This window comes from Podarcis pityusensis (genome assembly GCF_964106645.2).
Source record: "Podarcis pityusensis genome assembly, chromosome: 5".
Lineage (NCBI taxonomy): Eukaryota > Metazoa > Chordata > Lepidosauria > Squamata > Lacertidae > Podarcis > Podarcis pityusensis.
Window position 1 is genome coordinate 69,569,716 of NC_138032.1, and position 26,248 is coordinate 69,595,963.

Consider the following 26,248-nt stretch of genomic DNA (forward strand, 5'->3'; position numbering starts at 1 on the left):
ACTCTTTCAGTACGCGACAGTGGCCGCCAGAACTCTAATAGCTCAGAGTTGGAAGACACCAAGAATCCCAACCATAAATGAATGCCAATCGAAACTACTCGACTATCTAGAATTGGCAAAAATGACACAGAAAATAAGAAATCAAAAAGACACAAAGTTTAATAAAGATTGGAATAAATTCATGGCATACATGGAAACAGAGGTAAAAAAAAACTAAAAAAATTTCTTCCAGTCTTCTTTCACTGACTCTTCTCCCTGGTCTCGGATTCTGCCCGTCATTTCTGCCAATTCCATGTAGTCAATCACCTTCATCTGCCATTCTTCCAGAGTGGTTAAATCTTGTGTCTTCCAATACTTTGCAATGAGTATTCTTGCTGCTGTTGTAGCATACATAAAAAAAGTTCTGTCCTTCTTTGGCACCAATTGGCCGACAATGCCCAGGAGGAAGGCCTCTGGTTTCTTCAGAAAGGTATATTTAAATACCTTTTTTATTTCGTTATAAATCATCTCCCAGAAAGCCTTAATCCTTGGGCACGTCCACCAAAGGTGAAATAATGTACCTTCAGTTTCTTTACATTTCCAACATTTATTATCGGGCAAATGATAGATTTTTGCAAGCTTGACTGGGGTCATGTACCACCTGTATATCATTTTCATAATATTCTCTCTTAAGGCATTACATGCCGTAAACTTCATACCTGTGGTCCATAACTGTTCCCAGTCAGCAAACATAATATTATGTCCAACATCTTGTGCCCATTTAATCGTAGCAGATTTCACCGTTTCATCCTGAGTATTCCATTTCAACAGCAAGTTATACATTCTTGACAAATGCTTAGTTTTGGGTTCTAACAGTTCTATTTCTAATTTTGATTTTTCCACCTGGAAGCCAATTTTCTTATCCAAATTATATGCCTTCATTATCTGATAATAATGAAGCCAATCTCTCACTTTGTTTTTTAGTTTCTCAAAACTCTGCAATTTCAATTTGTCTCCTTCTTGTTCCAAAATTTCCCAATATTTCGGCCATTTGGCCTCCATATTGAGCCTTTTCAGAGGACAGACTGCTTAACTTGATTCACAGTGCAATAAAGCATACAGAGAAATCCCTATAGAGCCCAGGTAAGAATGAAAGATGGATGGCATTTTGTGAAAAATGGGAAAGGAACCTCTAAATTCATCAATGCCTTTGGGTGAGACACTAACAGGTTATTTACAAGAGTGGTGGCCTCATTCCATGCCTTTTTTTTGGGGGGGGGAGGGAAATATTACAAGATAGAAAAGGTAACTCAGGACCTTGTCTCACTTCAAATTCTGCTTCCACCGCCATTAGAAAATGCCACTGATTCTGCAGTAATTTTGGAAAAATTGCTTTTTAAATAGTGGGGTCTTATATACCAAGGCGAAGCAATTTCCATTACAAGATTCTTTGTTAACAATAGTCACTTACATTCCATTCATCCTAAGGTGTACCTGTTTGTTGGCGCTTACCAACCTACTGCTAAATTTAAGACTGGAATGTTTTAGCAGCTGATTGAGATTGGTAACCAGGGGCTGCTGGAGTTCTTGAAATACACAACACACAAATTTCCCTATGTATCAAATCAACAGAGCATTACCAATGTAAACTGAAATACTCTATCACACACCGTTGTGATGAAACTGGTAATTTGCAACTCGTTGTGAGATGAGATTGTGCTGTGTTTGGGGACATGAACAAATTTATTCAGATTTATTTTCTGCCTCTAAACTATTATACGGCACAGTTGTGAAACAATAGACTGATGCCTAGGCAATCTGCAGAAAATAATCACCTGATCTCTATAGTTTTCAGGGGTCAGCAAACTTTTTCAGCAGGGGGCCGGTCCACTGTCTCTCAGACCTTGTGGGGGGCTGGACTATATTTTGAAGGGGAAAAAATGAACGAATTCCTATGCCCCACAAATAACCCAGAGATTCATTTTAAATAAAAGGACACATTCTACTCATGTAAAAACATGCTGAATCCCGGACCGTCTGTGGGCTGGATTTAGAAGGCGATTGGGCCGGATCTGGCCCCCAGGCCTTAGTTTGTCTATCCATGTTTTAATTCATTATCCAAGGCATGTACACAGTTTATTCATATGCACAATTAACAGGAGAAAAATATCTGTATTAGCTCTCCAAGTTCTCTAAGTTAGAGCCATATTACATCACAATATCTCAGTGTGTTGCTGAGCTTTGGTACAAAGAAAACAAAATAGTCTGTAGTTTACTTGTCTTAGGACTCCTTAGGAATGATGCAAGATCTCTCTCTCTCTCTCTCTCTCTCTCTCTCTCTCTCTCTCTCTCTCTCTCAGTTTTTTGGCCCAAAAATACTCTTCCATCTCAGAGAGCCAGTCCTTGTTTGTTGTATCATGTAATGCTTTTATAGTATGCAAAATACTTTACAATTGATTATTTACCTTCCTCGTCTTCACAAAACCACCTTTAATCTAATTTTACAGAGGCTCAGATGAAGTGGCTTGGGCATGGCAAGGGGAAGATGTGAGGGGAGCTGCGGCACAAACAGAAAACAAAGGTAGGCTGGAAATGCATGGAAAAGAACGGCATGGTCCGCCCATCCACCAGATTAAAGGAAAAAAGAAGAAGTAATTATCAAGCATTGTTAGAACAGCTGCAAAATGACAAGGTAACCAAAGACCCTCTGGGACCTTTGCAATAGCAGGAATCAATGTCTTCCCCAAGGAGCCATTCAGATTGCTGTTTTATTGTGCATACATACAGCGACATGTTGTTGATACATTAACAGTGTGTTAGAAGTGGATTTACAATGAACTGTCCACACACCAATATCAGTTATCTTCTGATGTTTCCCCAGTGTTCCTACAATACTGCATTCACATTCTAACTCCACTCATTCCACTGTCCATGTTCATGCCATCCTCAATGTCCCCCCCGTCTGCCCCAAGCACATATAACTTGTGCTATGCTGCTATGCCACCATCTTCCATTTGCACACTTTTGAAGTTCTTTATGTTCACGTTGCGGCTGCTGCACTAAAATCTCCACTCCTTTCAGCACAAAACCCCACAGGAGTGCTGGCATCTTCTACAGCCACTGTGTGAACCAAACCTAATTCACGAATGTTGCCAGGACGCCTTAAGGCACAAGTGCTACAGTACAACAAAAGTGGGGTGAAAACAATAAAATAAAATGGGAACGTTTGTGATGTAAAAAGTATTGGGGTGTCAGAAAGGAAGGTATGGCTCATGCACCAGCTGATTATGAAGCAGTATGATTGACCCAAAACTTTTGTGGGCACAAAGAGTATTGGATGTGGGAGCACCTATAACGCCCCCCCCAAAAAAAATGCCATCATGAGCACAAAGGATGTCTGGAGGCCTATTTTTGCAGCAAACCTGCCTTGCCTAAATCTGGCCCAAGTAGTCTCCTCCCCACGCCTATAATTGGAGATGTGAGTAAATGAGAGGAAGGCCACTAATCTCAAAATGTCCTCTTCTTTCTGGGGAAAGAAGCATGCATAGATGATTCTTTGACCTCTACTACTGCCCATGTCTGGAAAGGAAATCAAGGACACAACTAAGAGCAGGGGAAGGGTGCTACTATGGCATTGCAGCTCTGTCTTGTTTCTCTGGGCAGGGGAGGGTCCACAGATATCTTCACCAGTTTCTCCTGGGGGAGGACATTGGGAAACCAGGTGTGGTGAAATGGTGTAACCTAGAAAAGGGCATGGCTGACTGCTGGGAATCCTGGCCAGGAGGACTAATCTCTGCAACATTTCGCTGCAGGTCCCACTTGTATAGCCTAGACAATACCCAAGAGAAAGTTGAGCTACATGGAGCAGAACTAAACCGATGCCTGCATTTAGGCAGAGTGGAGTGGAAAGTTATTTTTGCTAGGCTTGAATAGCTTCCTGAAAGAATTAAGTGATGTTTACCAGCGCAGCCTCGCAGTTCCCTGCTGTTTAATAACACTGTTAAAGCACTCTCAGGCATCACATAATTGGCCTAAGCCGCTCATGAAAAATAAAATAAAAGGCAAGACAAGACGAGCTGTTCTGAATGGACTTTGTGTCACCTGGCACCATTTGAATAAATATGGAGCAGATGGTTGTTAAGTTCTTTTGGGGGTGGCATATATGGCGGCAATGCACAGGCAATTGCACAACCACCACTCTCAAAACCAACTGAAGCACCACTCAATTAAGAAAAAAAGGCACCCAATGTTCCTACAGTGCAGTTGCTTAAAAACCTACACATGGTTAAAAACCATTTTGACACACTAAACCAAACTTAATCCAGCAGCAATGCATTGCAGTTTACCAGGTTTTTTTTTATCATTCCCATTTTCGTGGTCCTAGGCAAGCAGCAAAAAATTAAAAGATTCCCAGAAGGTTTGTCCATCTAGTTCAGCACTGTCTACCCTGACCAGCAGAAGTTCTCCAGCAATTCCAACAAGGGTTTCTCCCAGCCCTACCCAGAGGTACCAGGTATTGAGCCTTGGTCCTTTTGCATACAAAGTCTGTGCTCACCACTAAGCTGAGCTATGATGCAGGCCAGTCTGAATAGGAGGAGACTTCCTTGGCTTAAGCAATTCTAGCATGCAGGTATCATTTGCCAAACACCCAACCTGGTACCTAAGGCCTGATCCGCAGGTATAAATTAATGCCGCAGATCCCGTTGGAAGTTACACAGTAAGTTCATCCTGTTCACGTGCAGTTCATACAGCTTAAGTTCGTCCCAGCCACATCTGGGTGCCAAGCCAACAGCTGCACTTCTGCTATAGCGTCTTTGTTGGTCACTATCCCAATATGGGCCTGGATGGGATGGGATGCTGGAGCTTCTGCAGGTAAAAGGAAAGTGAAGGCTGCTCCACCATTACTCCTCTAAAAGGGGAGAAGAAGAAGAAGAAGAAGAGTTTGGATTTGATATCCCGCCTTTCACTCCCTTTAAGGAGTCTCAAAGCGGCTAACATTCTCCTTTCCCTTCCTCCCCCACAACAAACACTCTGTGAGGTGAGTGGGGCCGAGAGACTTCAGAGAAGTGTGACTAGCCCAAGGTCACCCAGCAGCTGCATGTGGAGGAGCGGAGACGCGAACCCAGTTCACCAGATTACGAGACTACCGCTCTTAACCACTACACCACACTGGCGTAGTGTGTGGGGGGGGATTCAATAAATGCACCTCTGGCACATGTTGGAAGTGTGAGTGCAACTCAGCTCGGTGAGAGAGGTTTGCATGGGCTGAAGAGGACAGAGAAGGGAACCCTCAATTATTGCATCATCTCACTCCTCTTTCCCTTTGATCTTAAGACTGATATTCTTAGGTTGCAACCCCCTCTTCCTCTCTACTTCTTCGGACCCTCTGTGGAGAAGTCATCTTGGAATGATCTCTGAGAACAAAGGAGCAAGCATAGCTCCCTTGCACTCCCAACTCAGAACGAGAGAAACTTTCCTATCCAAGTACAGTCGCACCTTGGATCCCGAACGCCTTGCGAGTCGAACATTTTGGCTCCCAAACACTGCAAACCCAAAAGCGAGTGTTCCGGTTGGTGAACATTCTTTGGAAACTGGAACTGACGCAGCTTCTGCGGCTCCCGATTGGCTGCAGGAGCTTCCTGCAGCCAATCAGAAGCCGCACCTCGGTTTCCAAACGTTTTGGAAGTGAAACAGACTTCCAGAACAGATTCCGTTTGACTTCCGAAGTACCACTGTATGTATTTCCAAGAATAAACATATTTGCTATTTTTCCTGTGTGTGTATGTGCACGGATTAAGGTCAGCCTATTCTCCTACCAAGGATTCGCAAGATGAAAGCTTCCAGGCTGTGTGTAAACCTTACATATCAATCTAACGTCCTTTTTATGCCAACAAGTCCAAGTAACATGTTATTAATCGAAGGAGCTAAGCTGAACCAGGGCTTCACAATTACATTTAACTACTAGCTTGCACTGCCAAATGCACAGTGTCGTAAGAAACCTGGTGTCAATCAAGCAAGGCACATTGAAGTTGGCAAAAATCTCATTGATCCTAGTGGTTGGAAATGGTGCAATGCACCGTGATCACGGAGACGGCTGCCAGGCAGTCCCCAAAATATATAGCCTTGTTCACAGTAGCTTTTTCCTTGATGGTCTTGTGTAACCGGATGGAAGAGTTTAACAGCATGAATCAATGAATGTGTTGAGAGTCGATAAGGTGATTAAGCATCAAAAGAAGGAACATCAAACCAAATGCAATTGAAGTCCCATAAATGCTCAATCAGATCAACAGATAATAAGCACCAACTGGCTATTTACTTACTTATTTTGCATGCTCAGAGAACTGACTTCCTAACTGATTATGATGAAACCTGTTATTGGCCTCCACTACTGCCCAGAGCTTTGTGTTCTACTACTCTAGCGGCCACTGTAGAATGTGCAGCCAAACGCTGCAGTTAAATGTATGCGCAACTGCCACTATGCTCAACTTCTAATCCTGCTTTCATTCAGAGTACAGTGCTACCTCGGGTTAAGAACTTAATTCATTCTGGAGGTCCATTATTAACCTGAGGTACCACTTTAGCTAATGGGGCCTCCCGCTGCCACGCGATTTCTGTTCTCATCCTGAAGCAAAGTTCTTAACCCGAGGTACTATTTCTGGGTTGGCGGAGTCTATAACCTGAAGCGTCTGTAACCCGAGGTAACACTGTACCTCCTGCATCCCCATGGATTGGGGATTGCACCTCCCAGCCTCAAAACCTCAACGTGTTATCAAAATTGTTCCTTGTTATAGATCATATTTTTGATTTGCTGTACCAACAGCACTTCATAGTTCTGAAACAACTTGGTGGTGCCTGGTTATTTGACATCGGTGCAGAATGTAATTATCAAGATAAAAGCGTTGATGGAGCGCGCTTCTGGGGGTGAAGTCAAACCATGAGAATCACAGTGTCTGCTGTAGCTGCAGAGAACAGTAACTCGTAGCTGCTGCCTCCCATGTTGTTTTTTGCTACGTTGTTTTGCAGATAATACAGAAAATAACTGTGATTTGGGTCTGGAATAAAACACTATTATCACACAATTCCAGGAACCCTTTCTAGGCCTATTGTTCTATCTGCGACATTATTTATATCTGCTGCAGGAAGATATCTTAAAGCTTTTCAATACACCCGCCCTCCTAGCACATCTATATGAATTGATTCATGCAAAAAGGAAGGGGAGGGGAGACATTAATCCTATCCTCACACCTTTTTAAATCTAGCTTACTATTAAGGTATCAGACTGAGATACTCAGTTATGAAATCTAATGTATAGTAAAGTCTCTCTAAATGACTACCTCTGAGGTATCAAACTACATAAAAGCAGGAAGTAACCTAAAATAGCAATGGACACATTATGAAAGGAGTTATACAGACAGAAAAATTGCTGTCCCAAAATGATACCATACTTTGATTTGTCTTCTTCAATCACATCCAGTATTTTGTGCCTCAGAGCACTGGAGGCCCAGTGGAAAATTACTGTATACAATGAACTGGGGGGGAAAAGGACTACCATATCCAATCCTCTCTCTTTGAGGCAGCATATTGGGTATTCATCATACTTCTAAGAAAGTCTGCCATACGCAAGAAGGATATTTGTAGGTGCTTCTTATAGTCCTTCAGTGTCGTGCCACTTCTCCCATTACAACGCTGCAAAAATACAAGCCTCTTCCTTGGCACAATTGCTGGTTCATGCTTTGATCACTGCTTGCCTTGACTCCTGCAAGCCTGTAGTGTTTGGTCTTCTATAGTCTCACTTTGGTCCATTGTCCACAACAATACCGCCCATGTTATTCAATCCTCCCATCGCTGCCTCTCCTGAAATCCCTACACTGGCTTTTCATCTGCCGCATCTCAAGAACGAACTCCTTGCGTTCACCATCCAAGTGCCTTTCATTTTCCTTCTGCTCATATCTTGACATATTCCCTGCCTGTGACAATTGCTCATCCACCTTAGCAGACTGTTCCTTCGAAGGACTTTGCCCCTTGCTCTTGCTGCCTTTTAAGTCTGCAGCTGCCTCTCAGAACACCTGTGCGACGCTGCCTCTCTCAGTTCTTCCAAAGTCACCTTTTCTGTGAAGCTTTTGGAATGTCCCCCTGCCAAAACGACATCCCTTGGGTGGTCAATGTGGAGCCTTTCAGATGTTCTTGGACTGCAATTCCCATCAGCCCCAGCCAACCTGGCAAAAGGTCAGGGATGACCTTCTAGACCTGTCAGCAGCCTTCGACATGGTCAATCACGAACTCCTGGACCACCGCCTTGCCGACGTGGGGATCCAGGGCACAGTCCTTCAATGGCTGCACTCGTTTCTCTCTGGTCGGGGACAGAGGGTGACGCTTGGGTGGGAATTGTCATCGCGCCACTCCTTGGTGTGTGGAGTGCCCCAGGGTGCGATACTCTCCCCAATGCTTTTTAACATCTTTATGCGCCCCCTCGCCCAGCTTGTCTGGAGTTTTGGGCTGGGCTGCCATCAGTATGCTGATGGCCATCCTGACTCGGCCGCAGACACACTGATCAGATGCTTGGAAGCTGTGGCTGGATGGTTACGTGGGAGCCGGTTGAAGTTAAATCCTGCGAAGACAGAGGTCCTCTGGCTGGGACGGGACGATATGGGATTGAGGGGGCAACTCCCATCTCTTGCGGGGGTGCAATTAGTGCCAGCACCGTCCGTTAAGAGTTTGGGTGTAATCTTCGACACCTCCCTCTCCATGGAGGCGCAGATTGCAGCTATAACAAAGGCGGCATTTTTTCATCTCCGCCAAGCTAAGCAGTTGGCTCCTTACCTCTCTCGCCCTGACCTAGCCACTGTGATCCACGCGACGGTCACCTCCAGACTGGATTATTGTAACTTGCTCTATGTGGGGCTGCCCTTGAGACTGACCCAGAAACTCCAGCGAGTGCAGAATGCTGTGGCGAGACTCCTTACGGGGTCTTCGCTGTGAGATCACATTCATCCGGTGCTATACCAGCTGCACTGGCTCCCGGTGGAGTACAGGATCAGGTTTAAGGTGCTGGTTTTAACCTTCAAAGCCCTATACGACCTAGGACCCTCGTACCTACGGGACCGCCTCTCCTGGTATGCCCCACAGAGGAACTTACGGTCTTCAAATAAAAACATCTTGAAGGTCCCAGGCCACAGAGAGGTTAGGCTGGCCTCAACTAGAGCCAGGGCTTTTTCGGCTGCGACTCCAACCTGGTGGAACGCTCTGTCACAAGAGACCAGGGCCCTGCAGGACTTGACATCTTTCCGCAGGGCCTGTTCCACCAGGCCTTTGGTCAGGGCGCAGCCTGACTCCCTCCTTTGGCAATCTTTACAGAACTTTAGTTTATGGTTGCCATCAATTTTGATTTTAATTAATTTTTATAATGTTCTTATAATGTTGCACTACTTTCGTGTTGTTAGCCGCCCTGAGCCCGGCTTCTGCTGGGGAGGGCGGGATATAAATAAAATTTATGATGATGATGATGATGATGATGATGGGAGCTGTAGTCCAACAACCTGAGGTGGGCATTACATTGGCTTTGCCTGCCTCACTGAACTAAACCCAAATTAGTGCAAGTGTCATTGAGGGCCAAAACACATGTGCATTCAGTTACGTGTATAAACAAATATGCTTAGCCTATTTTTATTTTGGAGAGGACGCAGTTGGGGGCCCCCAATCCAGAACAACCCTGGTCTGAAGCGAGGACCTGCACCAGTTTTCAGTGGATGGGAGCTTTTCCTCAAAAAACAAATGGTCTAGTGAAGCATGCTTGTTTAATCATGTGAAAAAAGCAAATACCCAAATCTCTTCCATCTGTTGCCTTCCCTGTGTTGAACTTGAGGCTGTATACGGAGGGTCCTATATTCATGTACTCTCGAAAGTGTTGTGCACACCGATGTAACAAACACCAGCAACAACAGCATTTATTAATTTTAATCAAGGGTATTGCTATCTTGAGCATTTCCAGAGCTCCAGAGGGTCCTTGTTTGCATTCCTATGTAAAAATCCTACAACAAGTAGTTCCTGCTGAACTGGGCAAAGTTTCAACCTTAGAGGTTCCAAATATTGATCCCAGACCTCTCTCCCCAGGACTGAACTAAATTTAAATTGGGTTCTCGGAAGCTTAGATTAATAAGACATATCAATGATTAAACAGCAGATAGCCTGCTAGATTGGCAGGAACCTTAAAAACGTCTCTTTAAAAATAAAAACTTTTTAATAAATATTTTTAAGGCCACTGTCAGCCCAGCAGGTTATGTGATGTTTAATTATTAAGCTGAAGTGGTGGGAGGGAAAAGGTCATCAATTAGTCACTGCCAGATAATGTAGTCAAAAATATTCTCATCACAATGAGACGTGGCTGTCCTTGTTCTTCGGGAAAGCAACCGGGTCTTCCAAATGTGAGCCGTTCACTGGGGAAATGTGACCATGAACACTGTCAAGCGGGGCTTTTTATCACTGTTGTTAGGAGATCATGGGAGCCAGGGTTTGTGGGTGCAAGACACCCACAATTCCTGGATTTTATTAAGTATTAGAATTGAATCAATGCTTGGAATATTAACGGTGCGCTGCCAGAGGCTGCCTTTGGCCTCTTCATATACAGGTCAAACCAGCTTCCCATGTCAGGATCACCTGAGGAGATGGACCAATAAAAAGAGGCCAAAAGGAAAATATAGAGTCATGGACCACAGAATGGAAACCCTTGGCTCAACCATGAGGCAAGGCGAGGCAGTGGCCTCAGGACGGCAGGTTCCGGAAAGCTGGGAGAGGCAGCAGATCGGGCCTCCAAGAAGTGCGCCACTTGCCACCTCCTTGTCAGCTGCCTCCACCACTGCGCACCTGCTGCCTGCCCCTATGCGCCTGCCGCAGCGCACTGCCACCTCTTCCTCCTCTGCTCTGTGTCCCAAATGTTCCTTCCTCTTCTTCTTTGGAGTGGAGAAAGTGTGGAGTTTGTCACTTCCTAATTTGCGAACTCCAGCCAGCTACCTAGCCTGGGCACAGAAGCCACTGAGTTTATTTCATGGCAGCTGTAGCAGCCAGGCAGAGAGATGGACTTTGCCAGGAATGACCAAGCGGCAGCCGCCCTGGCAGAAGGGGCTGCGAGTTTATCCCACATGCAAAGAGCAAGCCTGCACTTCCTCCCCTCCCCAGAGAAGGCAGCTTACCTTGCTGATGCACCCAAGTCTCACTGTGGAGTGGTATTGGACAGGACAGGACAGCCCAGCTCTCCAATGGCACAGATCACTGAGCCCCACCCTGCAGCCTTCCTAACCTTCCCGAGGACTAGGCAGTGGCTGCTCTGGGAGCTTAGAGGACATGCCAGTCAGGAAGCTAGACAATAACTGTACTGACTTTCTCCAGCAGGAAGGGAACAGGAACAGGACCCCACCACCCAACTTCATGCAGCTACAAGGGCCAACTAGTGACTACATTATATTATGGGGTTGGGAACCTATAACCTGGGTGCCTAAGTGGGCTTTGGCCAAGCCACCTGTCCCACACCTGGCATCATACAGGTTGCCAGCTGAAGGGCAGGTCACTGTGGGACTTGGGTCCAGTTCCCCATTCCTGGTGTATAAGGACATGATCCACATACCCACTGACTTTAAAAGTCACCAGATGCCTGTAAGACAAGCTCGAGTTAGGCCAGTGTTAATCCACAAACATGCCATGTGGGAAGTCAAAAAAATAGTGGTTTGTCTAAAGGCTGCCCAGTAAATTCATGTATGAACTGAGATTTTAACTAGGGCATACCAATTCATACCTCATGCTTACAATTGCCACGTTGCACAACCAAAAAACGACTTGAAAATGATGCTTTATTGTGCGTGTACACACATACACACACTTTTTTATTGTTTCTTACTGCCTCCTGACCATTTTTATCAATACAAGCCTGACAGACAGCTTTGCCAATATATATTTTTCTGTTATCAGTAAAACAGGAGATAAAACATTTTGGTATTGATCATCCATGAGGCTCCCTATGCTACATCTGAGACCAATTTATTTTCAAATTCACACTGACAAGTCCCTGTTCCCTTTAATCTATGAATTAATTGCCTGTCACTTCTCTCTGGCATTTTGAGATGCCAGCTGATTTCGTTTTGTGATATTAAAGATGTGTCCGTGTTTAGAAACTAAAAAAAAAAAAAAAAAGAGTGAAAAAACACAGAAAAAACTAAGTGTACCTCAAGCAGCCAGTCAAGCTCAATAAAAGATGATTTCCCCCCATTCTCCCTTTTAAAAAAACAAACCAACAACTCAGATTTAATTAGTTCATTAATTTATACTTCCAAAATAAAATAAAAACATTCGGCAAACTGAGAACGGGAAGTCAAGCTTCACTGCCCGCCCACACCTGAAGGAGTAGATCACCACTGACACAAAATTAACGTGCAGTAAAGTTCTTCATCTGAAATCTCCAGTTTATCTAAGCAGCTATTCCAATATCCAGGGGCTTTTGTATATCAATCGAAGTCTATCTCTGTAGTGATAGCACGGCACAGTGAGCTATCCTAGATCCCAGCTAGGAATGCAAATGACACCTCTGGGTTTGGTTCAAGAACCATGCAAGCATTTATTTCCAGTACTCACAAATGCTCCAGGATGTTTGCAAGTACTTGGGGGAGAGGGGGGTGGGAAAACACCCCACTCGCAAATGTCTAATGTTTCCCTTGCCCTGGAGCTTGAAGATAGAATAAGAGTGGGTGCTTCAGTAATGAAGCAGCTCTGATGGGGAGCATATATAACAGCTTGGAGCTTTAACCCCAGAGTGGCTGGGGAAGCCTAGCCAGATGGGCGGGGTATAAATAAATTATTATTATTATTGTTATTATTATTATTAATCTAAGAGCAGTCACAAGGGCCTCCAAATTAAACTGAGCAGCTGTTTGTTTCTCTTACATAAATGCACCCATTATACCTATCCTGAAGCTCCTATTAGTTCTACAGTAGAAAATGTACAGGTGCAATGAACAGTTTTTACACCTGGCTGACAAAGGGGGAAAAAGTCTTCTAAAAGATGACTCGCTTCCAGAAAAATAAAAATGAGCAGCATCTTCTGCTCATTATTCAGTTCCAAAGGGAAGCATGTGACCTGAGGGGGTCCAATTTCTTAGACTTAGTTTGCTCTTCAAAGGAATTTTCATTTTAAAAAATGATTATGAATTGTTTCCAAAAAGGGGGTGGAAAGCTGAAACAGCACAGAAAAGTAAAAGGAGAAATACTTATACAATATTAATGAATGCAAATAGCATAACTTCTTTTTTGAAAGTGTAGCTCTAATGCTTTCAGGTTAGAAAAAAACAGTGATGAGAATATTATTGCTGAGCAAAAGTGCCGTTTCCTTAGCATGGACAGACCCTTCAATCACAGGCAAAGTTCAATGCAAAGCATTCTCTTAAGTGATGAGACGTCCTATGAAACTCACACAATTGCTTAATTATGAAAAGTTGCTCATGGCAGATTTGGAAGATATGGAGCCCAATAATAGCAACAGTAATACTATTGCTTGCAGGCAATTCCTCTTCACGGCTGGCTACCAGGCTAGTGCTTAAACACAAGGTTGCACTGAACATCCGAGTAAGTTTTAATGCAAGATCTTCGCTACTCCACAGTTGCAACAGAGAAGTCCTTGGATGCACAGATACAGGGCAGTCTCTTACCTGCAATCTCATTCTCTTCTAGGTTGATTGTTTCAAGAGCTGGCAAAGAGGTCAGCTGTTCTGGAAAGTGACTAAATTTGTTCCTGGACAGGTTGATGACTCTCAGGTGCAGCAGGGTTCGGACCTCTTCTGGCAGGCGGTGGATACAATTCCCTTCCAGATTAAGTTCTGCAATTGGACAGGGTGAGAAACCATTAAACCCGGCCAATTCAGAAAGACATTCGGCCAAACCGTCCTTTATTTCAGGCAGTGAAATAAAGACAAGTAATAAAAAACAAAACAGAGATTGAAGGAGAGTTGTCAATGCTTACTGGGCTCTTGCTAACAAAACAGGCATGACAACAGAAGCCAGCTTCTGTGATCTAACTCACACGTGGAAAGCTTATTTCTCACACATTTGTGAGAATCTGCAAGTGGAGAAGACGTTTCTGTCTATCTAAAACTCTCAAGTAAAGGTTGAAGCTGGGTTTCTTTTGTGGTGGGGTGGGGGTGGGGAAGATGCAGCTGTTCTGCAGAATTCTAGATACCTCTTTTTGCAGACTGACACAGATGTAACAGCTGTGGCCTCCCAGATGTTTTTGGACTCCAACTCCCATCAGCCCTTGCAAGCATGGCCAAAAGTGAAGGATGCTGAGAGTTGCTGCCCAACAACATCCTGAGGGCCACAGGTTCCCTGTCTCTGATTTAAGATATTTTTAATAGACTTCCATTCATCGGAATAAATTAAAGGATGGTTTATAAAAACTAAAACTATAGCTAGGGGATTAAAATGCAGAACATTAATAGCAAGCAGAAGAAGAAAGACAAGACACTGATACTTAAAATGACTGAGAGGACAAAGAAAAAGTTTTACCCTGGTACCTAAAAAGTCAACAAGATGATATCAGGAGAGTCTTATCACAGAGGCTATTCCACAATGCTACAAACAAGCAAGCAAGCAAGCAAGCAAGCAAGCAAGCAAACAAACAAACAAACAAACAAACAAACAAACAAACAAACCCTCTGTATCTAGGTGACTGAGCCTGGCATGCAAAAAGGCAGTTCATAAGATTCCCAATCCATTCAAGGCTTTAAAACAAGTAAGTGCCAGAATTTCAAAATGAGCTCATAAGCAAACAGGTATCCAGTGAAACTATTCTGTCATCATCATCATCACTAATTTGATTTCTTGCCTGCCTTTCACCATAAGGTCCCAGGACAGGTTACAACAATATACCGTATTTTTTGCTCTATAAGACTCACTTTTTCCCTCCTAAAAAGTAAGGGGAAATGTGTGTGCATCTTATGGAGCGAATGCAGGCTGCACAACTATCACAGAAGCCAGAACAGCAAGAGGGATTGTGGGTTTCACTGTGCAGCAATCCCTCTTGCTGTTCTGGCTTCTGAGATTCAGAATATTTTTTTCCTTGTTTCCCTCCTCCAAAAACTAGGTGCGTCTTGTGGTCTGGTGCGTCTTATAGAGCGAAAAATATGGTGTATAACAGGCTTGTAATTTATTTAAACAGATTTTATTCAGATGAATATGGTGGGTCCTAAAAACACACACCTCAGTTGTCAAAAGCTGGCCCAGTCAAAATCTGGCAGCTTTATTTTGCACAAAATGAGTCTTCATGAGGTCTTCAAAAGGCAGCCTGGCAGCCTGGTTTAACACCCGAACAAAGCACTACATAAACAACGGGATGAGACTACAAAGCATGCTAATAACCACTCTTCTCAGAACAGATCTCCAGAGCAAGAGATCTCAGTGTATGTCTGGTTTATGTTGTAAGAGATCAGAATTTATTTCTCCCTATGGAATTCCATTTCCGTCCTTCACTTTAGGTTATTGTGGGGTGGGGGTGGCATAGAAGAAAGAGACATGATAAAATTTGGGTTTTAATTAATCTAAGGTTCACTTGGGTCCAATATGTCGTTGGAAAGTTTCAAGATTTTGGTCTATTTCCAAAACTCCTAATTTCTTGAGCAAAACCTTGACTTTTTAGATAGATAACTTGATCCTTCATTCAATATTCTCTCTAATGAGAAATCTACAGAAATCTCTACAGGCCAATTTGAAGAGATACGGTGCTTTTGATACAATGCAAAAAGCATTCATTATTAAGCATGGCTTTGAAGACAGTTCACCAGGCAGTACCATGCCTGCCCACTGTGTGGGCCTGCTGAATTTTTTTTCTGTGAACAATTAACTAAAAAGAAAGAAGACGAAGGCAGAGAAGGAGGCCCTTTCCATCCTACAGTTAGAAAGTGGTAGATTTTGAGGCAACGTATCATGGAGGACCTGCTTCAGCTGTTCTTAACATTTTAATAATATGAAGAAATCCACATTCTCCCATTTTAGGGCAAGAGGCAAACTTCACACTCAAAAACAGAAACAAAGCAAGTGTTCCTTGCTGTGTGATGTTGTGCCATATATTTAAAAGGCATTTTCATCATGTTTTTCTTAGCATTAAAGCAGTTTACGTAGCAGTAAGAACTAAAAACAGATACAGTGGTACCTCGGGTTAAGAACTTAATTTGTTCCGGAGGTCTGTTCTTAACCTGAAACTGTTCTTAACCTGAAGCACCACTTTAGCTAATGGGGCCTTTAGCGTATGTAACCTGAAGCGTATGTAACCCGAGGTACCACTGGACTTCCTTCAATTCTCTGAACAAACTGCCACCTGTCTCTACTCTAAATCCCATTTTTCACTTGTGTTTAGACTGTAATCAATTATTCCTTATAATACCCGAGGTATTATTTCTGGGTTAGCGGAGTCTGTAACCTGAAGCGTCAGTAACCTGAAGCGTCTGTAACCCAAGGCACCACTGTAAAATGCACAAACTGAACCCAACAAATTGGGCAGGCACTGTATTATCACAACTCCTTGTAAGCAACATGCTCCAGAGATGGCTGAAGTTGAATAAAGCCCTATCAGCCTCTGCCAAGCTCCTTGTCTGAAGAATGGAATTCTTAACAGGGCCAACTTCCTGTCCCGAAGACATGTGCTACTTCTCCTATCTGAGACATCCTTCAGTGTGCCAACATTGATCACAACTTCTTTAAAGTCAAACAACAGCATAACAGCTCTGCTGAATCACAGCAAAGGCTTAACTAGTCTAGCATCCTAATTACCAATCAGGTCCCTAAGGAGAAGCCCAAAAGGAGGACACGGGGACAACCTTCTGCAGATGTCCTCCAGCAAATGGTATCCAACAGAATATTGCCTCTCGACCCTAGAGCAGTTGGTTGCAAACTTGGGTCCCCAGCTGTTGCTGGACTACAACTCCCATCATCCCTAGCTAGCAGGACCAGTGGTCAGGGATGATGGGAGTTGTAGTCCAACAACAGCTGGGTACCCAAGTCTGAGAAACTCTGCCCTAGAGGTTATGTCAGGCATAGGCAAACTCGGCCCTCCAGATGTTTTGGGACTACAACTCCCATGATCCCTAGCTAACAGGACCAGTGGTCAGGGATGATGGGAATTGTAGTCCCAAAACATCTGGAGGGCCAAGTTTGCCTATGCCTGGGTTCTGTAGCCACAGGGACAGTCTTAGTCTCTAGGAATCTCTCTAATCCCCTTTGACACTAAGTCGGCTACCGTGACCACAATTTAGGGCAGCCAATTCCACTGTTCAGTTACATGCTGTGTGAAACAATTCTGTCTATCCTGGATTGCTAACTACTCCAGTTCATTGGATGACCCCGGGTTCTAGGATTAGGGAGAAAAACACTTTCTACTTTTTCACACCATGGAAATTTATTTTCCCCCCTTATTAGCTTTTTTTAAGCCCCAAATGTTGTAACCTTTCTTCATTACAGAGCTGCTGCAGCTTTTGATCATTTTGATTGGGCTTTTCCAGTTCCACAATAGCCTTTTTGAGATGCTGCGAACACCTAATTACAATTCATTTCCCAGCCTATTCTCTGCCATCTTCTTATGTGAGCAGCAAGTGGAAAGAGGAAGCCGCTGCCAAACAAAAAAGGAAGGAGCAGGAGCAGCAATTTGCTTGTCTCTCCAGCAAGGAAAACACTACCCCCTCAATGTTGCCTGTGGTGCAGATGGACGCCTTGCTGGGAGCACAAGGCAAGGTGTCTGCTTTTGAGAGCTCTCCAGCTGCTGTAATGTGCAGGACACTCAATAAATGACAAGGATAGGCAGTCAGGCAATAAGCCTTTGCAGTCTGGTGGGCGCTTGAAAAGGTTTCGTCAAATCACAGAGCAAGATTGCTAATACTGTACAACAAATTAGTATAAGCAATGGAAAAACAAACCCCCCACAAATCATACATCAAGGTGAATGATGCTTTTTACAAGAGCAACCAGATCATGGGTAGGCAAACTAAGGCGCAGGGACTGGATCCGGCCCAATCACCTTCTAAATCCGGCCTGCAGACGGTCTGGGAATCAGCGTGTTTTTACATGAGTAGAATGTGTGCTTTTATTTAAAATGCATCTCTGGGTTATTTGTGGGACATAGGAATTCGTTCATTTCCCCCTCCCCCAAAATATAGTCCGGCCCCCCACAAGGTCTGAGGGACAGTGGACCCCTGCTGAAAAAGTTTGCTGACCCCTGATCAATTTTGTTTGCACAACAGAAAGTGTTACCAGTTGGGCTGGACACAAAAAGTTCATTGTAGTTTATTATTTCTGGCTATGGCATTTATCTTGCCCCCGGCATCCCCTTGGCCCATCCTGCACCAAGACGCTGCTATGACTGTGTGTGAATAGTCAGCAGAACTCTTAGGTTCAACTGGCAGGGCCAGACAGCAAAAGTTTTCCTTTGTGCAGCGGGAGTTAAAAATGTATGAACAGGAGTGGGGAAAGCAAAAGTGCATACAGTACACATTATTCAAATTACAGGGGAAATGTCAGCGGTTTTTCACCTGCAAATGGGGGAAAAAATTCATTTCATACATATTTTATACATGTCCCATATTTGAGCCTACCTTGCTTGGTTCTGAATGATTTCACTCCCCGCCTGTTAACCTGTCTGCCAGGGATCTTGTCGGAGATAATAAGAAAAATTATTATTGCCTTTTGGGGTGCATTTCCATAATGAATTGCACCACCTGCTATTCGTCAAGCAGAAGGCTGAAGGAACAGTCTCTCTCCAAGGAAGTAGTTCTAATTCCATGCTTTATAACTTAATGTTTGTTTGTTTTTAAAAATGATGCCTTTCTTAAATGAAGCATTATTATTATTATTATTATTATTATTATTATTATTATCAATGTGAGGAGTGAAATCTTGTAAGGGAGGACTGTTTTCATCTTTGGCGATCATTCGTAGCCAAGTAAGATTGTCTTCCACAAACACTGTGTTAACAGTGAGTCCGTAGGTGACTGTGGAGGCCAATTCAGGATCCACACGTCCTTCCACAGTGGGGACATAGGTTTCCCAGCGGAAGTTGATCACAGTGAGGGTTTGCCAAACGTGCCTTCCTCTTAGCACATTTCTCCCTTTTGTCCTGAGTTCAAGTGTCTTCAAAGCCTATGACAACTTTGGTAAAGACTGTTCTCCAATTGGAGCGCTCACAGGCCAGTGTTTTCCAGTTGTCAGTGTTTATACTACATTTTTAAAGATTTGCCTTGAGAGAGTCTTTAAACCTCTTTTATTGACCACCAGCATTACGATTTCCATTTTTAAGTTCAGAATACAGTACAGTGGTGCCCCGCAAGACGAATGCCTCGCAAGACGAAAAACTCGCTAGACGAAAGGGTTTTTCGTTTTTTGAGCTGCTTCGCAAGACGAATTTCCCTATGGGCTTGCTTCGCAAGACGAAAACGTCTTGCAAGTTTGTTTCCTTTTTCGTAAAACCGTTAATACCCAGGGTGCATTGCTTGAAGAGGTGCAGTTGCGACTTGACTTCGAGGAGCAACTCATAGCACGCGGTGTGGTAGCCTTTTTTGAGGTTTTTGAAGACTTTGGTGATTTTTGAAGCTTTTCCAAAACTTCTTTTGCAGCCATTTGGTAAGTTAAACTTTTAAAACTTTTTTGGGGGTTTTTGGATTTTGGGTTGGGGTGTTTGGAATTCAAGGACTTGGTGTTGGGGAGGGGTTTGCAAGAATCTGGAAGCTTGTGTGTTTTTTTTCTGCATTTTTATGATTTTTTGTGACCATTGGGCCACTCTGCTGTTTTTTTAAAAAAATTCTGGATTTCAATTTCTGTTTGGTGGGTGTGACTTTAAAGAGCACTTAATAAACTCTTGTTGTACCAAATTTGGCTTTGTTTGGACTTTTTTTGACCATAGGAACGCATTAATTGAATTTCAATGCATTCCTATGGGATTTCGTGCTTCGCAAGACGAAAAATTCGCTAGACGAAAAAACTCACGGAACGAATTAATTTTGTCTTGCGAGGTACCACTGTAGTTGCTTTGGAAGACGATCATCAGGCATTCAAACAACATGAGCAGTCCAGTGAAGTTGATGCTGAAGAATCATTGCTTTGACACTGGTGATCTTTGCTTCTTCCAGTACACTGGAATTAGTTTGCCTGCCTTCCCAAGTGATGTGTAAAAATTTTCGGAGACACTGTTGATGGAATCTTTCGAGGAGTTGATGACGTTTATAAGTGGTCCATGTTTCACAAGCATACAGTAAGGTTGGTAGTATAATAGCATTGTAAACAAGCATTTTGGTTTGCCTGCGAATGTCCCGGTCCTCATACACTCTGCACATCTATCAGGAGAAAGCTGCACTTGCAGAGCTCAGGCAATGCTGGATTTTGGCATCAATGTTGGCCCTTGTGGAAAGATAACTGCCCAGATAGGAAAAGTGGTTGACATTTTCCAGCATTACACGGTTCAGTTGGATTTGTGGCGCTGCAGAGGGGTTGTTTTGTACTTGTTGGTGCAGCACGTTGGTTTTTTGGGTGTTTAGCGATAGGCCAAGCTTTTTGTAAGCTTCTGTGAAGATATTTAGGATGGTTTGGAGGTCATCCTCTGAGTGTGCACACACTACATTGGTTTTAAAACTATGAACTCATGAAATAAGTTTCAGCACTGAAAGCACCTATAGCATTACAATTTGCCAATATATTTCCTTTTGTCTGCACCAAAATTTTAGGACTTATGAGAGATGTCTGCCCTATTATTGTCAACAGACAGTTCAATCCTACAGCACAACTTCGCCTGTTCTCCATGTGCAAGGGAAAAAGGATACTGGATGAGACCAAGGGTCAAGCCTGCAAGCAAAATGTGAGTGCTTCCAAATCCGTATACTTCATATCCAAATGACCCCAAAGTGGTGCGCTATCCAATATGTGAAGCCATAAACCACTTAGGCCCATCTGCACTGTACAGTTAGAGCAGGATCATACCACATTAAACAGCCATGGCTTCCTCCAAAGAATGCTGGAACCCAGTGGAGGCTGCTCCATTCAGGGAAGTGGGGCACTGCCCCTGAACCAGCCTTTTACAGGGATCCAGGCAGAGGGCCTTCCCAGTAGTGGCACCCGCCCTGTGGAAAGCATAACTATGCAACTTCTAGAAGACATCTGAAGGTAGCCCTGTATAGGGAATTTTTTAATGTTTGATGTTTTATTAGGCTTTTACATTTGTTAGAAGCCGCCCAGATGGATGGGGTACAAATATGATGATGATGATGATGATGATGATGACAACGACTTGATTTCTTACTTTTCCCAGTGGATTAAATACTAGCTAATCAGGAGAGCATGCATACTGAGGAACAGTTCTGTGTATCTTAAAAAAAATAAAAAATGCCCTAACTAACATAATATTTGACTGTCAGCATGATATTTGAACAGAAGCATGCTGAGTTTCTATCACCTCCAGGGAACCGATTGCCATATGGTGATAAATGCCATTGAAGACAACACTGACTGTACTGGGAATTGAGGATGCAGAGCCCCAAGTTTGGAGAAGCTCAGTAGTTTGTATAGGCTGGCCTTTTTGCTGTTTGCCAATTCGCTACACACTCTTACATTCAATTCCACTTTCAAGGTATTGGGCGAGAACAAAAAGCAGACAGTAAAAAGCCTAGAGTCTCTGAGATGATCAAAATTCACAAGCAGAAGTACACTCTTGGGCTTTGAAAAGGTAAGAAATTAAAGAAGTTCTGCACAGTTTGACAGAGGATCAGCTTCCCCATTCCTCTGCAATTTTCTTTTATGTAAGAAAGTTTTGCACAGACTGAATACCTTTGATGTCAAGGCGAATATATTTGTTGCCAAAGATAAAGGCTAAACGAGATATCACCAGCAAATCCACCAATTTGCTAATGAATTTATCTCCCTGTGCTGGAACAATTTTACTGTGACAAGGAAGTGGATCAAAGATTAAGTCTTTGTTGATCTGAATGAAGAAGAATGCTATTTACTGAAACTGTGTTCCATAATCTATGTGGGTACCTTTCATGTCCTGGCACGGAGCATGAAAATTTAACTACACCAGAGATTATAACACCATCTTGTCTCTCATGATGATGAATGCTTGCAGTAGAATTACATCAGCATGATCCTGGATATAGAATTTGATGTTACAAAGTGGTTCTAGAATCAAATGAAGCTCCTCCTCCCAGGGCAATCTGATTTCTAAGGAACATCTACAGCACCCTTCCCCAGCCTGGTGTCCTCCACACATTTTGGACCACATCTCCCAAGAGTGCCAGCCAGCATGGCCAACGGTCAGGGATGATCCAAGTTGCAATGCAAGACATCTGGAGGGAACCAGGTTGAGGAAGGCTGATCTAGAGTTCAATCAGAGACAGACATGTTAAAATAAAAGCCCAGCACACAACATATCTAGGTTCTGGGTTTTCCTTCTGTATAAATAATAGATTTTTTTTTTAATCCATTGTCCTTAATCAGCAGAGAGATTATGAACACATCATGTTCCAGCACGTGTCTGTGGTTTTAAATGTATTTCTTTATAAATATATCACCATTCATCTCCTGCCTCTTCTGCCCAAGCCAAGTGCTCCGAGTGGCTTGCAGAAATAGAACTACTCCTACACAGCAATTCAACAGAAAATTAAGTGGTACCCACTTCAGCTGAGCTGCCATTGGGAGCAAAATTCTAGATCTCTCTCCATTACCTCACAGCACAAGCCAAATAATTCCCTTGCATGTGCTTGTGATGGAATCCAGAGCAAAACGAGTCCTGTATGAACTCAGAGGACTGTATGCATTGTTAACCTTGATGGACTGAAAATATTCTACTGGAAAATGTTATCAGATGGAATACACCAAACAAAAACAAAAAAAGCAACCTCAAGAAGGCCGTTGATAGCTCTAGTGCTCACGAAGCGGCTAGGGAGATAACCTTGTGCCTAGTAGACTGTTAACAGACTACTAAAAGGGGACTCACTCACATGATGGAGTAGCCCCTTCTTCCACCGCTACACCACCAATAATGTGCACGTAAATAATAAGATATAAAGGAGATGGGTTCTAAGCTAGCCTTCTCCTCAACATGTTATATTTCCATTTTGTAAGGATGTTCTTTTGTTTTTAATTCGATAATTTATCTTCATGTGAAGTCCCCATCTTTAATTGGAAGTGGCATAATCGAGACGCAGGTTGACCTCACCGTTCGTTGATTTTGAGAACTGGGAAATGCAGTTACCGTCTGCATTTTATGTGGCATGCTTCGAACCTTCTCTTCTTCAGAGGAAAAACATCCCAGAGCAGATGAGAACAGAAGAAGATCTTGCTGGATCAGGCCAAAGGCCCATTTAGTCCAGCATCCTTTTCCCACAGCGGCCAACCCAATGGCTATGGGGTGCTCACAACCAGAAATTCAGCACCACAGCTCTCGCCACCTACAATTCCCAACAAGTGGTATTCAGAGGTGATGATTTGACAAATGATTTGATAAATCTCTCAAGGAATGCCACCAAAATCCTTCGGGCTTCACAGCTGCTTCTGTTTCTTTCATCGCTTGTACTGGAGACACCAATATTGCCCTCTTGTGGACTGCACTCAAAGGCATTGCTTTTAAGGATGCTTCACACAGAGCCAGCATACAGGGCATTGGGGTGGGGACTGTGCTGTGGGCTATTTAACAGTTGTGCAAAGTACACTTTGATGCATGCACCAATTTAAAAGCTGCAGAGCACAAGACAGAATAGTTTCACAAATGATAGCATACACCAATCACCTCCATGCGTTCCTGTGTAGGAAAAGTGTCTGAAGCAGCCCCAAGACATCTGTTTAACTGTGCGAAACCCCAAGGAGCTGTACTGATTGTCATCAGACTCCCATAGTTTTCAGGATACAATCTACCCTAGCGACAAGATGGACCTCTACCTTAAACTCCCCTTTCTTTCATAAAACACATTTTCACTTCTTTTAATATGTTATTGTCCAACCCAATCCCGCATTAATGTGCATTAAAACCCACTGATGGGAAAGCACCCAGGCATAAATAACAAAGCAGCCATGGATTGACACATCCATTCTTTGTCCAGCATGGTCTTGGTAATTAACTTAAGCAGGAGTGAATGGTATCCATATAAATGATGTGCTCTCTCAAGCAGAGCAAGTAGCACAGCAAGCAACAACACGCAACAAGTGTCTCGCAAAAACAGCGACTAGGAACATCCATCTCACACATCATGTCATCGGATCCCATTACACTGAAATTGTTTGGAAACGGTTATTAAGGTTGATGTTTCTCTACAACAAATAGAATCCACATATATACGGGATTTATCACCATTGCAAATCGAGTCTAGTTTTTTTTCTCTTCTCCAATATCTGATGTACCTTGGAGCGGCTTCCCACACGGCTCGCATTTGTTGAAAAGGCAATACAGAAGCAACATTTAATTTCATTGTGAAGTAAACTTAGCTAAAGTCAAATGACAAACTCGGAGTGGGAACACAAGCAACCTTTTCAGCAGGAGGAGGAATTGGGAGCTTTACTAGGCATGGGAAGACCACAGACTGTGTGCCACCACTGCTATCTCACCACCAGAAAACCATTAAGCAAAAATGGCTGCGTCACACCTGAAATGTAGCGTAGGGTAGGGTAGTTTGGGTAGGGTAGGTAATGCTAGGGTAGATTGTAGACAGAATCAGAAAACTCCAGAAAATCTGAAGCCATGGGGATGGGGAATGAACATAGGGAAGAACATAGAGTACATTACTGTATTTTTTGCTCTATAGGACACACCCGACCATAGGACGCACCTTGTTTTAGAGGGGGAGAACAAGAAAAAAATAATCTCTCCCTCTCTGCACAGCGCCCCTTCAGCAAAGCGGCAGGAGAAACAGAGCCCCTTCCATTTCTCCTCCCGCTTCGCTGAAGGGGTGCTGCGCAGAGAGGGAAAGCTGCGCAGTGCCTCTCCAGCGAAGCCAGGAGAGCAAGAGGGATCGGTGCGCACCAATCCCTCTTGCTCTCCAGGCTTCAGCAAAAGCAACCCGAAGCCTCCGGAGCACGGTGGGAGCGCTCCCACTGCGCTTCAGAGGCATCGTGTTACTATCGCTGAAGCCATGGAGCCTGCATTCGCTCCATAAGGCGCACACACATTTCCCCTTAATTTTTGGAGGGGAAAAAGTGCGTCTTATAGAGCGAATAATATGGTACTTAACAGCATGGTTTTATACAGAGAAAGAAAAAGAAGAGTATTGCTTATGAAATAAAATAAAATTTAAAAATACAGGTTTCCAATAAAATGGTCGTGAGAATGGCTGAATGAATCAGCCGTCCGGGTGGTTGTAAGATCCTGATAGCAAATCTTGAAAGTTGACAAACTAAATCCAGCTCTGGGTCTGTTGGGGAAACCTCATTTGGGAAGGAACACTACCTTGTTTGGTTTAGAAGCACAGAAAGGGTAACGAAAGAAGTGGAGGAAATTCTGAGCAAAAAACCGAAGACAGCATTAGCTTTACAGATCCTCGTTTCAAATCCCCAGCTTATGCAGAGTTCTACCCTGGATAGCTTTTAAATTATGGAAGAAACTATCTGATATTAAAGTAGTGCTTGTGTATTAACATCTTGCATTGGCCTCCAGGTAATTTGTTTCAGGTACTTACAGTTAATTACAGGGGCCCAGCAGGGAAACTGTCTGACTTCCCCTTAATCACAGAAATTGAAAGTAGGCATCCAACCTCTTTCCTCACTGACTCCTTGCCTTAACAGCTGAATATAACTGGGTTGTTTTTAACTTCGCTTTTGTACTTTACAAACTTTGGTTTGGACAGCAAACCTCAGGGCCAAGCTAAACATTACATGGGAGGTGTGTGTGCTTTGGTCTCTCAGCAGCTTTTTCCTAAATTCACAACAGTTGCTAATTTTGCCCTTTCTCCCCATGTACTTTTCCTGGTCTAATGCACAAAGTCTGCTACTAGTCCTGCCTGCCTTTTCCCCAAAGGGCTAACAGCAGACTCAGAGGCAAAATAAAGATTGCCTCAAGAGTACACAGGAGAAGCCTGTGGTCATGCTTCTCAACTCAGAAGCTTTTCGATCTTTTCTTTATAAGCTGCCTTTACATTTCTACAACAGCATACCTTCAACCTCCTCAAGTCTTTTAATGCCGTCAGCATAATACGAATCCATTCTAAATTGTGATGGTGAGAAGTGAAGGTTTAGCTCCTCCACATGCAGCTGCTGGGTGACCTTAGGCTAGTCACAC

The 26,248-nt window shown here is 43.5% G+C and overlaps 1 protein-coding gene across 4 annotated transcripts in view; it reads right to left on the minus strand.

Moving 5' to 3' along the window:
• The window catches only part of LRRC20 (leucine rich repeat containing 20), an 89,667-nt gene that overhangs the window by 40,661 nt on the left and 22,758 nt on the right, over positions 1-26,248 (minus strand). For all 4 annotated transcript variants that reach the window (XM_081004788.1, XM_081004787.1, XM_081004789.1 and 1 more), the window contains exon 4: positions 13,668-13,835. In XM_081004788.1, the coding sequence (XP_080860914.1) occupies positions 13,668-13,835 (168 nt within the window). The remainder of the gene's footprint in view (positions 1-13,667; positions 13,836-26,248) is intronic.